A 16,640-nucleotide genomic window follows, 5' to 3' on the forward strand; every position below is an offset into this window, starting at 1 on the left:
TCGTCTGCATTTAATAAAGCTCAGGAGAAAATATTGATGAAAAAATGTTTTAGCATTTTCCAGAATTTATTACAAAATACTCTGTTTACTCTAGAGCTCTCCATGGCATATTTTTGTACACAAAAGAATTCTTTGTTTGACTCCAGTGTATACTACAAAATTCAGAGCCCTAAATAAGAAACTTAGAAAGTTTATTCAAAGTGTTTTCTTTCTGTTATTTTCTCTTTTCTCCTTTCCCGCCATCTAAAATGTGTATTACCCATCTAAAATTATTATTACACTATTTAGAAACTCTATGAACACAAAAATTATGTTTTTGAAAGTACTGAGTTTATTTTAAAACATTGCATCAAGTTTGAATTTCAGTAAACAAAGCCATGTCTTCATTATATGCTGATTTTGGCAAAGAGCACAGACTTGCATACATCAAATGATATGATAAAGTAATTTAAAGTAAAATGTGCTTGCTTTTAGTAATGTGGAACCAAAGTACAATAGTAGTGTGGAACTAAAGTACAATATACATGTCTTCTGGTTGATTTAGGTCATAATGTTTCTTGTCTTCTAAGCAGTTTTCAAAATTAATATTTAAAAAATTGATCCTTTTGTCTAATACTTATGGTATTCACTGGAATAGAGGCATAGAAAAGATTCTCTTTGCTTAGATTGATGCACTCATACAATAAGCTGAAACAAAAATGTCAAATATGTCAGAGACAGTGGCATTCATGATCATAAGTTGTTTTAAAAGGGGAAAATTATTTCCAATCTATTTTAAAAGTTAATTAAAAGTCTGCTTTGCAAATGGATGCCATTTTAAACTTATTTGTCATCCCACTTCCATAACATGCATATGCATATTTCTCCAGGGCAAGCAGCTTAGCAACATGATTGCATGAAAGGTGTGTAGTTAAGCAAGAAACTTTTCAACTGAATACATCTTTTTTTGTGGGAAGTCATCTGTTCTGATTCACTGAAATATGCAATGAAAGGCTACATTTAGAAGCCTAGAAAACCTATGATTCAGTACATAGAACTCTTTTTTAAACTTTTAACTACAAAAGAATGGGAATGTTATAAATACCATAGGAAATTACAATGTATGACATATCATAAACATTATCTGCAACTACTTTTTAGTCACAATAATTTCACATTAAAAAGGTACAGACTTTTGTTCACTAAAATTAATGAGGCAATTTGGGAACAAGAGACAAATTCTCACTCACCTTTTAAAATTACTCAATGTAGAGATACAGATATAATTAAACTGCAATAATAATACCAAAAAAGGGAAGAGGTGCTTGCTTTTTAAAATCACTGAAGTACATAAAATGCCTTAGCAGACAACAATAGTATTCCATGACACTTAAAATTTTATGTTCATTTCCTATTTTCCTCATTACAATGTTAACATTTTAATTATGTGTTCATTTTGACTGTTTGCATGTGAAAGTAGCAACTAATCTATTATTTCAACATTAAGCTTATTTCTTTTAAAGCCAAGATAATTTTGCTATTTTATAAAAAGCAATGGAGACTCCTTTTTCAGGATGCTTAAGGCAGAATATTTAAGATTCATGCTTGCTGCTTTGCCTGAGCTTCTGCTTCCTGAAATGAAAAAAAAAAAAAAACAAACAACAGATTTAAATATTATAAAACATACATCCATGTGTATTTTGGGTAAGCTATATTATCTCAAATTACTAAGAATATTCAAAATCAGAAAAATAGCCCCCAGAAAAAGATGGGTTAAAAATTCTTAATAGAAAAACTATAATATAGAAACTTCTGCCTAGAAACAGATGTAATAGAGAACTGTCTACAATTCCATAAAAGCAAGTGATTTACACTTGTGTCAATTATAGTTGACATTTTATTTAAAAGTAGCTAATTTCCTTTTTGAGTGATTTTTCACAAAAATTGAGTATTCAAAAACATTGTCATCTACAGTTTCCAGTCTGCTGAGTTTTGTTTAATTAAGGCTTAAGTTACTTAGAAAATGTGTTATTTGCTAAAATGTTGTTTTTAAATTTCATAGCAGTTCCTGTGGACAGTGAGTACTTCTACCATAGGAACTCTGACCTATAGGTGTGCTCTGGTACTTAAGATAGTACTCGATACAAAATACAATTCAAGGAAAAATATATGGAAATGAAGATGGGTGGCATGAATGAATTTGGTGAAAGAAACCTCAGATTTGAGTTGTAGAAATCATATATACTAGAAAATCAGCACCTATGAACACCTGTCTCTAACTGAATACTTGAAAATATCAGGAGGAGTGAAAGCAATTGAATATTCCAAAATAAGCCTCTGATGCTAACACCAGAAGAAAGGAAAAATAAAAGGTGCTACATTTTTACCCCCCCAAAAAAGAAGTAAAAACGATAGAAGGAAACCAGAAGACAGTGTAATTCATTCTTAATACATCCTTAACAAAACAGATGTAATAAACTATTGACTCACCTTCCAAAACCCTTAGTAAAAATATATATATAATATATATTAATAACATATAATATATATAAATATAATAATATATATATAGTCCCTAAGCTCTTTTGCAATTTCTAAGGCAGTGTTTGGCTGTCAAAATGAGTATGTCTTAGACCCATGTTATGTATTTTGTTTCATTCTATTGAACAAGCTTCTAAAATATTTCCTCACACAGCACAATGAATTTTATACCAAAACCCTTCAATGGCCTAGCATATATAGGCAGGGAAGCAGTGGTATAAAAATGTGAATATGTGGCTAATGTAATGTCCTTCTTCTTATGAGCACCTAATACCTGAGTAACTAGTATTTTGGAGACAGCCTAGTTCCCTAAAGTCACACTTATCAATCTTTAATCTGTCACAAACTGTGTAGCTTTCAGTTATCCTTTTTAATGGAATAAATTACTAGCACAAAAATCCAAAACAAAAGATAATTTAAAATTCTTTGTAATTTATCTTTAAGAACACATACTATTTAAATATACTATATTTAAATATAGTATACTTATATTTACTTATAAGTATATTATATTAGATATACTTAAATATACATAGTATATTATATATACTTAAATATATACCTGTAAGTATAGTATATTAAATATACTATGCTTATATTTAAATATAAAATATACTATATATTTAAATTGTTTACTTTTTAAAATATATTTTATTCATAAAATATGTAAATTGTGCTAAAAGCTTTATTATTATGTGAAAGTAAGTGGCTAGTATTTATAGAATCATGAGTTATTTAATCAACCAGAGAGCTTTAGAAATAGGAATATGATGTGTTCTCTACCTCTACTCCCACTATAAACATCATTCTATAAATGCATTGGTTTTGAGTCATATAATCCTGGGCTCAAATTCCATATCTGCTACTCAATTATTATGTACCCTTGGTCAAATTACTTAAATTATCTGAGTATCAGTTTCCTCTTCTGTAAAATGGCATGAGGATACCTAGCTCTTAACGGTGGAATAAAGATAAAATGAGATGAATGTGAAACGTTTAGCTCAATGCTTGGTTCATTGAAGGTATCTATATTTTTTTCCTACCTTTCTTCTTTCCACTTTCTGGATTAAGTGGAAAGTAACTAAGACCAACACCACAGCTAAGTGTTATTAACATACAGTTTCCCTTGGAGATGTAGTAAAATGGAATGGATTTAGTAGAAATGGAAATGTTTCAAAACTCACAATAGAGGCATATTTTCATGGCCTCTCCCTAGAGCCAGGTGGTTCAAAGTCAATGAGAATACTTCTTTAACCAGCATGTTTTTTTCTTCAGCATGTTAGTGAACACGGCTTTTCCACATCACTGGATTTTTATATTTTAGTAAAAATATATTAGTTATTTTATTCCATATTGAAACTAACAACTCTACTGAAATGTAAGAAATGCTAGTGCTAAGAAGTTATCTTTTGTATTAATAAAATAGTAAATAGGAAAAAAAAGTAAATAGTAAATATCTTTATATACTATGTTTAAATGCATCCAATATTCAAAAGAATAAAAAAATTATTTTCTTAAATAGGATTCCTTGCTTTATGGAACTATTTGCTATTGGGTACTTTTAAATAACAAGTTTTCCAGTGCACTGGCTTTCAAAAATTTTTAAATATAAAGAGAATGCATTTTAATTATTTGGAGAAGAAAGGGAAAATAGGCATATTATTAGTTATGCCCTATAAATAGTTTTTTTTTTTTAAATAAATTTATTTATTTTAGTTGGGGGCTAAATAGTTTTTAAATGTAAATAGAATGTTAATTATACAATAAAAGCAATTCTGTAGTTCATTATAATGTATCTTTTCACAAACTATCATTTTTTAATGAGAACATGAGTTCATTAAGTGGATAAATCATTTTTGTTGATCCTATTTTTTGACACTTAACTTGTTTCCAAATTTCTTAAGATATAAATAACATTATTTTTTTTATTCATAAAGCCTTTTCCATGTATAAAATTATTTCAATAGGCTTTAATAACCAGTAAAATTACTGGATGAAAAATTGTAAACACTTTTTAGGTCCCTAATATACATTTGCCATTTTGGTTTTCAAACAATAGTACCAATTTATACCATCATCAGTAATATATGAGAGCATATGTTTCAATGCACCCTTCTCATCATTGAGCATTATCACTGTTTTATATTTGTTAACTTCAAAGATGAATACTGTATCTACTTTTATCACATTTCTTTTATTATGACTGCACTTTTCCAATATGAGTTACTTAGCTGTATTCCTTACTTTGTATACTTTCTTTTCAGCCAGTTCTTCCTGGAAAATTTATTGTCTTGTTAAATTAAAGGAGAAAACTCTTCTGATATAAAGTTTATCACTTTTAATCTTGAGAAAAACCTATTAAATCCTAACATTCAAAATCTCCCTATTACCAATTTACCCTCAACTCCACTGTCAATTCTGGACATCTTTTTGTTATCCCAATCTATCAGCTCCCTCTAGTTCAATCCTTGATAGTATCCGCTGTTCATTTACTCTATTCCAACTTCTAGGGTTAAACAAGGATGAAAAAACACTATAAATAAGTTGACTGGCTTCATAATAGGCTCATCAACTCTAACTTCAACCGGGCCTTTCATCTTGCTAAGCCATCATTCCATCAATGATCTTAGCCTACTCTTTAGCTTATTATTATTATTATTATTATTATTATTATTTCCAGCAAGTGAATACTTTCAATTCTCATTGAATTTCCCATCCCTCCTAGTAGATGATTTTCCTTCCTACCTCATACTAAAGATAAAACATTTTCAAATATGAACTTCCCTAAACTCCCATGCACATTAAAATTTCTATTTTCATCTTCTCTCCTCCTTCTTTCCAGTCTCAGAAGAAAACTACATACCCTCTCCTTTCCAAGACTAACCCCTCCCTTGGATCACTCACTTTTCTGTTTCCTCCATGACTTTTGCTTTATTTTCAAATCACCCAGGTTAGAAGCCTTAGAGATTGCTTCAATCTTTTCCAATTACCTTCATACACAAAAATCTAATAAACTGCAAAATTCTACCACAAGTGATTTTTCTGTGCCTCTTAAATCCATCTTTTCCTTTCTATAGCTGCTGTCCCACTTTAGGTCTTCTCTTCTGGACTCTTAAGGTACCCTAAAATGGGTCAGCCCAACTATAATATCTCATTTATTCAATATTTCACAATCCACAGAGTTTCCAAATTTATTTTCTTAATAAAAAGATCAAATCACATCTTAAAATACAGGTATAAACACTTCATTGCCTTCCCTCATTCCATACCACGGATTTTACATTCCTAGACGATGAAGTTGAAAGTATTTAGCACAGCATTCATAATCTGGCCCAAACCTACCTAGACAATCTCACCTCCTAATGCATCTTTTTTTTTTGTTTGTTTAATATGTCCTCTACTAGGTTCATGCTACACTGCACTTCAGTTCTTTTTGGTTCAGTCGGTCAGTCGTGTCCGACTCTTTGCGACCCCATGAACCGCTTTACGCCAGGCCTCTCTGTCCATCACCAACTTCTGGAGTCCACCCAAACTGATGTCCATCGAGTAGATGATGCCATCCAGCCAGCTCATCCTCTGTAGTCCCCTTCTCCTCCTGCCTTCAATCATTCCTAGAATCAGGGTCTTTTCCAATGAGTCAGCTCTTAATATCAGGCAGCCAAAGTATTGGAGTTTCAGCTTCAACATCACTCCCTCCAATGAACACCCAGGACTGATCTCCTTTAGGATGGACTGGTTGGATCTCCTTGCAGTCCAAGGCACTCTCAAGAGTCTTCTCCAAAACCACAGTTCAAAAGCATCAATTCTTTGGTGCTCAGCTTTCTTTAGAGTCCAGCTCTCACATCCATACATGATCACTGGAAAAACCATAACCTTGACTAGATGGACCTTTGTTGGCAAAGTAATGTCTCTGCTTTTTAATATGCTGTCTAGGTTGATCATAACTTTCTTCCCAAGGAGTAAGTGTCTTTTAATTTCATAGCTTCAATCACCATCTGCAGTGATTTGGGAGCCCAGAAAAATAAAGTCAGCCACTGTTTCCACTGTTTTCCCATCTATTTGCCATGAAGTGATGGGATTGGATGCCATGATCTTAGTTTTCTGAATGTTGAGCTTGAACCTAACTTTTTCATTCTCTTCTTTCATCAAGAGGCTCTTTAGTTCTTCTTCACTTTCTTCCATAAGGGTGGTGTCATCTGCATATCTGAGGTTATTGATATTTCTCCCAGCAATCTTGATTCCAGCTTGTGCTTCCTCCAGCCCAGCATTTCTCATGATGTACTCTGCATATAAGTTCAATAAGCAGGGTGACAATATACAGCCTTGACATACTCCTTTTCCTATTTGGAACCAGTCTGTTGTTCCATGTCCAGTTCTAACTGTTGCTTCCTGACCTGCATACAGGTTTCTCAAGAGACAGGTCAGATGGTCTGGTAATCCCATCTCTTTAAGAATTTTCCACAGTTAATAGCGATCCACACAGTCAAAGGCTTTGGCATAGTCAATAAAGCAGAAATGGATGTTTTTCTGGAACTCTCTTGCTTTTTCAATGATCCATCAGATGTTGGCAATTTGATCTCTGGTTCCTCTACCTTTTCTAAAGCCAGCTTGAACATCTGGAAGTTCACGGTTCACGTATTGCTGAAGCCTGGCTTGGAGAATTTTGAGCATTACTTTACTAGCATGTGAGATGAGTGCAATTGTGTGGTAGTTTGAGCATTCTTTGGCATTGCCTTTCTTTGGGATTGGAATGAAAACCGACCTTTTCCAGTCCTGTGGCCACCACTGAGTTTTCCATATTTGCTGGCATATTGAGTGCAACACTTTCACAGCGTCATCTTTCAGGATTTGAAATAGCTCAACTGGAATTCCATCACCTCCACTAGCTTTGTTCGTAGTGATGCTTCCTAAGGCCCACTTGACTTCACATTCCAGGATGTCTGGCTCTAGGTGAGTGATCACACCACTGTGATTATCTGGGTCGTGAAGATCTTTTGTGTACAGTTCTTCTGTGTATTCTTGCCACCTCTTCTTAATATCTTCTGCTTCTGTTAGGCCCATACCATTTCTGTCCTTTATCAAGCCCATCTTTGCATGAGATGTTCCCTTGGTATCTCTAATTTTCTTGAAGAGATCTCTAGTCTTTCCCATTCTGTCGTTTTCCTCTATTTCTTTGCATTGATCTCTGAGGAAGGCTTTCTTATCTCTCCTTGCTATTCTTTGGAACTCTGCATTCAGATGGGAATATCTTTCCTTTTCTCCTTTGCTTTTTGCTTCCCATCTTTTCATAGCTATTTGTAAGGCCTCCTCAGACAGCCATTTTGCTTTTTTGCATTTCTTTTTCTTGGGGATGGTCTTGATTTCTGTCTCCTGTAAAATGTCATGAACCTCCATTCATAGTTCATCAGGCATTCTGTCTATCAGATCTAGTCCTTTAAATCTATCTCTCACTTCCACTGTATAGTCATAAGGGATTTGATTTAGGTCATACCTGAATGATCTAGTGGTTTTCTCCACTTTCTTCAATTTCAGTCTGAATTTGGCAATAAGGAGTTCATGATCTGAGCCACAGCCCACTCCCAGTCTTGTTTTTGCTGACTGTATAGGGCTTCTCCTTTTTTGGCTGCAAATAATATAATCGATTTGATTTGGTGTCGACCATCTGGTGATGTCCATGTGTAGAGTCTTCTCTTGTGTTGTTGGAAGAGGGTGTTTGCTATGACCAGTGCATTCTCTTGGCAGAACTCTATTAGCCTTTGCCCTGCTTCATTCTGTACTCCAAGGCCAAATTTGCCTGTTACTCGAGATGTTTCTTGATTTCCTACTTTTGCATTCCACTCCCCTATAATAAAAAGGACATCTTTTTTCGGTGTTAGTTCTGGAAGGTCTTGTAGGTCTTCATAGAACTGTTCAACTTCAGCTTCTTTGGCGTTACTGGTCGGGGCATAGATTTGAATTACCATGATATTGAATGGTTTGCCTTGGAAACGAACAGAGATCATTCTGTCGTTTTTGAGACTGCATCCAAGTACTGCATTTTACATATTCATTGTATAATTATTTGCATACATGTCCCTCACTAGGTTATAAACACTTTGAAGATAGAGATTATGTTGCATTGTCTGTATTTGCCCTACCATCAATATCAAGTCAATATTTGACATTCAGTAAATATTTACTGAATGAATAAGTGAATGAATGGCTGCTACTTTTCACTGAAAGTCATCAGTCATAGAAAATAGACTTTCGTACTTTCTCTAATATATTCACTGAAATCAGTGACAATTTGGGTTTTACTAACTTGTTTAAGGGCTTCCCAAGGTGGTGCTAATGGTACAGAACACTCCTGCCAGGGCAGGAGATGTAAGAGATGCAGGTTCGATCCCTGGGTTGGGAAGATCCCTTGGAGGACAGCATGGAAACCCACTCCAGTATTCCTGCCTGGAGAATCCCATGAAAAAAGGAATCTGGCAGGCTACAATCCATAGGGTCACAAAGAGTTGGACATGACTGAAGCGACTTTGCATGCACACAATTTGTTTAAAGAAAAATGCCTTACCTAAGATTTCTTATAATTTGAATTATATAAAGCCTAAAATAATACATTTTATCCATGGTAAAAGAAAGTTTGGCAAGGAAACAGAATTTCATCGTGACTCAAAAATGCCTGTAAATGGTCGTCTCTGGTGGAAACATAGACAATAATACAGACTCAAAATTGGAGAAGGAGCTGGAGTTTGAAGAATCTGTTTAGCATAAAATTAACTTCTAAAAGCAAAGTGTAAAATGCCAGCAGAGGACAAACATTTTGATTAAACTAGCCTTTGTGTAGAAGAAATATGGTACAATGCAAAGGCATATTTAAAGTCCATGGCTTTAAGACTTTTCTACAAATTGGCAGTTTAATTATTGATTTTTTTCTTTATATGGTCTCCCCTGGGAACTCTGACACTCAAAAAATTTTTTCATTGGCAGGGGAAAATTTCCAAATTCAGCCGGCAATTTAGTGGCCAGTTTTGAGACTCAGATGCTCTTAGTTAATTTGAATAGGTGACTATAGCATTTGCTTTCATACAAAAACAATAGATACTGCCAAGAAGATTTCTATGAACTAAGATGATTTCTGTCCATGTAGACCCATACATGATAACTGGAATAATGGAGTCTTTAAAATTGCTAACCACTTATTTGTGAATGGGTCAGTGATAAATTTGCTGTCTTGGGCAGCTTGACAGGGAAGTCACTCTGCCTACCTCTTATCCACATACATAATGTATTTGATTATGCACATCCGTTTACCATACTAGGGATTAAGTGCATGCAGAGCAGGGGCATTTCCTTTTAGCTATGCTGTACTGCCTCTGGCTTAATCTGAGTGCTTAATAAAGGAAATTTTACTGATTAAAAAAAACAGCAATAAAGTGGCCTACAAAGAGGAAAAATGAATCATACCTTTGAACCAGGTGGGGCTGTCAAGCCTAAAAAGGCATACACTGCATTGTTTTCTCTGGCTTCAAAGAAGGCATCATAATCCTTGATAAAAAGAAGACAAGAAGAATTAGCAATATGCAACATTTGTTGGTTGGAAAGAAAATGGGAAATTAATTCAAAATGATCTGACTGCTCAACATCTTTGGGGGCAGACAGGTTAGTTAACTTCCATAATGCTAGAATTCTGTAAAGAGCAGTAAAGAGGCAAGGCTTATTGGACCCCAGTTAATGTAAGTTAAAAGATATGCTGTTCTGTGAGACCAGAAATCGGTCTCTTACTTCATACTGCATAGAACTTAAATCTGCCTCAGGGGAAGTAGCTTTCTGCACAGCCCAAAGTAGCCAACTATATGCCAGTAAGAGGTTGCTTATTTTTTGTAGGAAACTGTTGTTCCAGTTCACCATTATTTCTCCTGCATTATTTATGCAGATAAAAATACAGCCATGGTGGATTCATGTCAATGTATGGCAAAACAAATACAACATTGTAAAGTTAAAAAATAGAAGATACAATAATTTAAATTTTTTTAAAAAAAAAAGAAATAAATAATAAAATAAATAAAATAATAAAAAATAAAAATAATTTAAACAAGTAGAGATGTCTTCAGAACCAATAGAAGACCAGATATTAGCTAGGCATGTCCATGGCCATAAGAATAGTAAGTCTGTGTTGTGTTTAGAAGAAGGGTATGATATTTCATGAAATAGGACTGAAAGGGCAAATAATCTACTAAAATGTTTCGATCCAGGGATTCAATAAAAGCCTCACATGAGTAAATTCTGTTGGGCTTCTCACAGTCATCCTCTAAATCACCATGCATGCTCCAAAAGTAACAAACCAATTGCCTAAATTTGACTATGACATATAATCAACAGCAAATATACTTAGAAAATACTGCCATTGTCTACATCTGGCCTTAGTTTGTTTGATTTAAAACACACCGAGATAAGCCTGGCATTTTGATTGATTTATTAGAGGTAAAAGGCACTCATAATTTGCTGGCTTTTCAAGAGACTGCTTTTGACAGATCACCAATTACACGGTGCTTTCCTAGCATTTATAATTCCTGATACTTGGAAGATCTGGAAGTATAAAGTTTACGGCCTCTCAAGCCACTGATGATCCTACATTTGAACACCACCCCAACAAAAAGAATTTCTCTCTTATTTAGGGACTCTTTTAACACAGTCAGTATTGTTTAGAGCCACTGAGATTTCCTCAAGGATTGACTCAGAGCATCTATTTATGTACCCTAAGTGTTGACAAAGGAATAAATCATAAACAAAAGGCATTTACGAGCAGTCCCTCCTATCCTCTTTGAACTCACTCTTCAAAAGTGGAACTAATAGGATCTTGATACAAGGTCCATACTGAGATACATAACCTATGAGCTACCCAAGGTAAACAATGTACATTATATCTATACTCAATCACTTGGAAATAACCTCAAAATGCTAGTTAGAAGAACCCAACAGTTACACAAGAGACATCTCTTATTATCATCAAATCAATAAAAACAGCCTGTGTCAGTCTTTAAACTCATGTGAAAGGTAGCAGGTCTTCAAATATTTTGAAATCTGATGATAAACTGCTATTTAATCTAGTTACATCTGTTTCAAGTGTTGGGGATCAAAGTACATTATTTGTTGGCCTTGAACTTAGCAAACACAAAATATATTTGTACAATAAATTAATTACCAGTCACTGTTACGGAGAAGGCAATGGCACCCCACTCCAGTACTCTTGCCTGGAAAATCCCATGGATGGAGGAGCCTGGTAGGCTACAGTCCATGAGGTCGCTAAGAGTCGGACATGACTGAGGGACTTCACTTTCACTTTTCACTTTCATGCATTGGAGAAGGAAATGGCAACCCACTCCAGTGTCCTTGCCTGGAGAATCTCAGGGACGGGTGAGCCTGGTGGGCCGCTGTCTATGGCACTGCACAGAGTCGGACACGACTGAAGTAACTTAGCAGCAGCAGTCACTGCTACTGGTATTAAGAATAGAAGAGTAAACAAAACAGACTCTGATATAGTAAACAGACTGTGATATAGTAAACAAAATGGACTGCTTCTTCTATAAGAATTTTCTTGAAGAATAATAAAGATGCTTTGCTTATGTCTTTGGCATTCCAATGACATCAATACAGAGTGTATTCTACCATATATTTGTATCATACTAATTAATTAATGGAAACTGCCTTTAGTTCTTCATATACATAGCATAAGCTCTTTCAGAACAAAAATTACCCCTAGAATTGTATATCTTCTATACCAGAGCTTCATTTTTCTGGCAGGATAATTGTTTCAGTTACATCCTAATATGAAAATAAGAACCTATGTTATAGCACAATGATTCTCAAAGGGAGGTGATTTTTTCCCCAAGGACATCTGGCAAAATCTGGAAACATTTTTGTGTTTTTCACAACTGAGAGGGTGCTACTAGCATTCATGGAAAGAAGCCAGGGATGCTGCTAAACATCCTACAATGCACAGGCCAGCCCCTTGGGGAAAAAACATATATATATATATATACCAGTAGTGCCAAGGTTGAGAAACCTTGAGATAATTTAACCAAGGAATTTAATATGAAGAACCACTTACAAAAGATTAAAGAACTGAAAGCCAAACAGGAGATGGTGAGGCAATACAGACTAGAAAAAGCAGGAAGTTGTTACCACAGCTAGTGTTGAAGGAAAAAATGGAGACGGTAGTATTACAGAGCTGGTACCATGAAGGAGATGTAGCCACTGTCATGGACACCTCCAGAAACAAGAAAAAGAGAGATACCTTGGCTTTTCCTCTCCTCCTACCCTCCATTCATTCAATCAGTGCCTCCTATTATTGGCCAAATCTAATAGGCAGCCAGTTAGCAATGGATACAGGGAAATATAATTTGCTGAGGTCAACTTCCCATAATACAGAATGAAGCAAGAAAAGAATGAAGATAGGATCTTTGTGTAAACAGGAAAACAACTCAGTGGTTTAACTAACAGCTTCAGAATAAGACAGATCTAGGTTTAAATTCTAGCTGCATCACTTATTAGTTGTATGACTTAGGAATTCAGTTAACCTCTTCTAGGCCTCAATTTCTTCATGTATGAAATAGGAATAACAATATCTATGCCTTATGAGATTAGCATGAGAACTGACTAATACAATATACAATAAAGTATGTAGCACAATAGCTGACATATAATATGCTTTTATGAATGGTTGCTATACTGTATACTTTTCTGAATAGGAGTCTGTATAGGGACAAATCTTAATTTTTATTGTCATTAAACTCCTAACTCAGTGCCTGGCAGACAGAAGGTATTCAATAGAAATTGGATTCCTTTTCCATTAACAAATATTTGTTTTGTTTGAATCTCACTTCCTGTACCTTCCTTCACATCTCCGTATTTCTCAGTGATACTTGTCTTTTTTTCTAGAACATTCTCCATTCCCTTGTCGTGTGGCTTCCAAGGGAGAAATAAAGCAGGTAAATATGGCTTCTCAAGCACTATCTTTATAACCCAAAATGCATGTCTTCTTAAAAGTCAAACAAATTGAAATTTCTGCTTCAAAAAGGAGAGGTTAGGACAATATATGCTGGTTTAGATTGGACTGGATGACCTCTAAGGCCTCTTTCAGTCCCTGAGAGTCAACAGTTTGCAGAAATTTCAAATATAGAGGCACTGAGGTTTCACTATCTAAATGAATAGTTTAATTTTCTTTCCCTTATCCACAGAGTATGTCTTTACACATTGGCTTTGTTTGCAGCAACGCAAGAAATCTGGTCCTTCCTTTGAAATGACAAACAAAATATTTTATGCTAATGGACTTCTTGGGGGTTTCCCAGGTGGTGCTAGCAGTAAAGAAGCTGCCTGCCAATGCAGGAGACATAGAGACACAAGTTCAATCCCTCAGTTGGGAAGATCTCCTGGAGGAAGGCATGGCAATCCACTCCAGCATTCTTGCCTGGAGAATCCCATAGACAGAGGAGCCTGGTGGGCTACAGTCCATTGGGTCATAAAGAGTTGGACATGACTGAAGCGACTTAGCAAACTGTACTTTTCAGCTTTACCATACCCTCCACTAGATGCTCTCCTTCTCACTCCCAAATAAGCAGATGAGTTAGAAGAGCTGGATTGCTGGCTCTAAAAACATGTATTCCTCAATTATGCTAATTCAGAGGACAGAACAAAGCAAACAGTTCTTTACTAAAAATTTCTATAGCTCTTACATATACTCTCTGGACTATGTCATCACATGGATGTGGCTTCAAAACCACTCTTTCAAATTTGATTCTACCCACACACCACCCCTGCCATGCCCCCACAATCAACTCATTAAGAGAACAGACTTTGTTTTATTCATACGTGTAATTGCCATGGTACCTAGAATTGCCACAGGCTACAAATGTTACTTAAATACACAGTGAGTGAACAATGAAGGGAACTATTTTATGGTTTAAATGAAGGCTAACTAAGATGGCTTCCCTCATAGCTCAGTCGGTAAAGAATCAGCCTGCAATCTAGCAGACCTGGGTTCATTTCCCGAGTTGGGAAGATCACTTGGAGAAGGAAATGACAACCCACTCCAGTATTCTTTTTTTTTTTTTTTTTGAATTTTCTTCTTTTTTTTTTTAAATAAATTTATTTATTTTAGTTGGGGGCTAATTACTTTACAATATTGTAATAGTTTTTGTCATACATTGACATGAATCAGCTATGGGTTTACATGTGTTCCCCTTCCTGGACCCCCCACCCACCTCGCTCCCCATCCCATCCATCTGGGTGATCCCATTGCCCTGGCCCTGAGCATTTGTCTCATGCATCGAACATGGAATGGTGTTCTGTTTCACATATGACAATATACATGTTTCAATGCTACTCTCCCAGAACGTCCCACCCTCACCTTCTCCCTCAGAGTCCATAAGATTGTTCTATGCATCTGTGTCTCTAATTCTGTCTCGCATATAGGGTTATCGTTACCATCTTTCAAATTCCATATATATGCATTAGTATACTGTATTGGTGTTTTTCTTTCTGGCTTACTTCACTCTGTATAATGGGCTCCAGTTTCATCCATCTCAATAGAACCGATTCAAATGTATTCTTTTTAATGGCTGAGTAATATTCCATTGTGTATATGTACCACAGCTTCCTTATCCATTCGTCTGCTGATGGACATCTAGGTTGCTTCCATGCCCTAGCTATTGTAAACAGTGCTGCGATGAACATTGGGGTACACGTGTCTCTTTCAATTCTGGTTTCCTCGATGTGTATGCCCAGCAGTGGGATTGCTGGGTCATATGGCAGTTCTATTCCCAGTTTTTAAAGGAATCTCCACACTGTTCTCCATAGTGGCTGTACTAGTTTGCATTCCCACCAGCAGTGTAACAGAGCTCCTTTTCTCCACACCCTCTCCAGCATTTATTGCTTGTAGACTTTTGGATAGCAGCCATTCTGACTGGTGTGAAATGATACCTCATTGTGGTTTTGATTTGCATTTCTCTAATAATGAGTGATGTTGAGCATCTTTTCATGTGTTTGTTAGCCATCTGTATGTCTTCTTTGGAGAAATGTCTGTTTAGTTCTTTGGCCCATTTTTTGATTGGGTCGTTTATTTTTCTGGAATTCAGCTGCAGGAGTTGCCTGTATATTTTTGAGATTAATTGTTTGTCTGTTGCTTCGTTTGCTATTATTTTTCCCATTCTGAAGGCTGTCTTTTCACCTTGCTTATACTTTCCTTTGTTGCGCAAAAGCTTTTAATTTTAATTAGGTCCCATTTGTTTATTTTTGCTTTTATTTCCAATATTCCGGGAGGGGGGTCATGGAGGATCCTGCTGTGATTTATGTCAGAGAGTGTTTTGCCTATGTTTTCCTCTAGAAGTTTTATAGTTTCTGGTCTTACGTTTAGATCTTTAATCCATTTTGAGTTTATTTTTGTGTATGGTGTTAGGAAGTGTTCTAGTTTCATTCTTTTACAAGTGGTTGACCAGTTTTCCCAGCACCACTTGTTAAAGAGATTGTCTTTTCTCCATTGTATATTCTTGCCTCCTTTGTTGAAGATAAGGTGTCCATAGGTGCGTGGGTTTATCTCTGGGCTTTCTATTTTGTTCCATTGATCTATATTTCTATCTTTGTGCAAGTACCATACTGACTAGATGACTGTGGCTTTGTAGTAGAGCCTGAAGTCAGGCAGATTGATTCCTCCAGTTCCATACTTCTTCCTCAAGATTGCTTTGGCTATTCGAGGTTTCTTATATTTCCATACAAATTGTGAGATGATTTGTTCAAGTTCTGTGAAAAATACCATTGGTAGCTTGATAGGGATTGCATTGAATCTATAGATTGCTTTGGGTAGTATACTCATTTTCACTATATTAATTCTTCCAATCCATGAACACCGTATATTTCTCCATCTGTTTGTGTCCTCTTTGATTTCTTTCATCAGTGTTTTATAGTTTTCTATATATAAGTCTTTTGTTTCTTTAGGTAGATATATTCCTAAGTATTTTATTCTTTTTGTTGCAATGGTGAATGGTATTGTTTCCTTAATTTCTCTTTCTGTTTTCTCATTATTGGAGTATAGGAATGCAAGGGATTTCTGTGTGTTAATTTCATATCCTGCAACTTGA

At 35.4% G+C, this 16,640-nt stretch overlaps 1 protein-coding gene across 2 annotated transcripts in view; it reads right to left on the reverse strand.

Annotated features, from left to right (window-relative positions):
* Window positions 1–308: 308 nt before the first annotated feature.
* The window catches only part of SH3BGRL (SH3 domain binding glutamate rich protein like), a 125,783-nt gene continuing 109,451 nt past the window's right edge, over window positions 309–16,640 (reverse strand). For both annotated transcript variants that reach the window (XM_081565919.1, XM_081565918.1), the window contains exons 3-4: window positions 9,973–10,053; window positions 309–1,611 (exon numbers count right to left, since the gene is read on the reverse strand). In XM_081565919.1, the coding sequence (XP_081422045.1) occupies window positions 1,579–1,611; window positions 9,973–10,053 (114 nt within the window). In that variant the 3' untranslated portion in view covers window positions 309–1,578. The remainder of the gene's footprint in view (window positions 1,612–9,972; window positions 10,054–16,640) is intronic.

This window comes from Giraffa tippelskirchi, chromosome X (genome assembly GCF_054371585.1).
Source record: "Giraffa tippelskirchi isolate mGirTip1 chromosome X, T2T-mGirTip1v1.2.pri, whole genome shotgun sequence".
NCBI classification, from domain to species: Eukaryota; Metazoa; Chordata; class Mammalia; order Artiodactyla; family Giraffidae; genus Giraffa; species Giraffa tippelskirchi.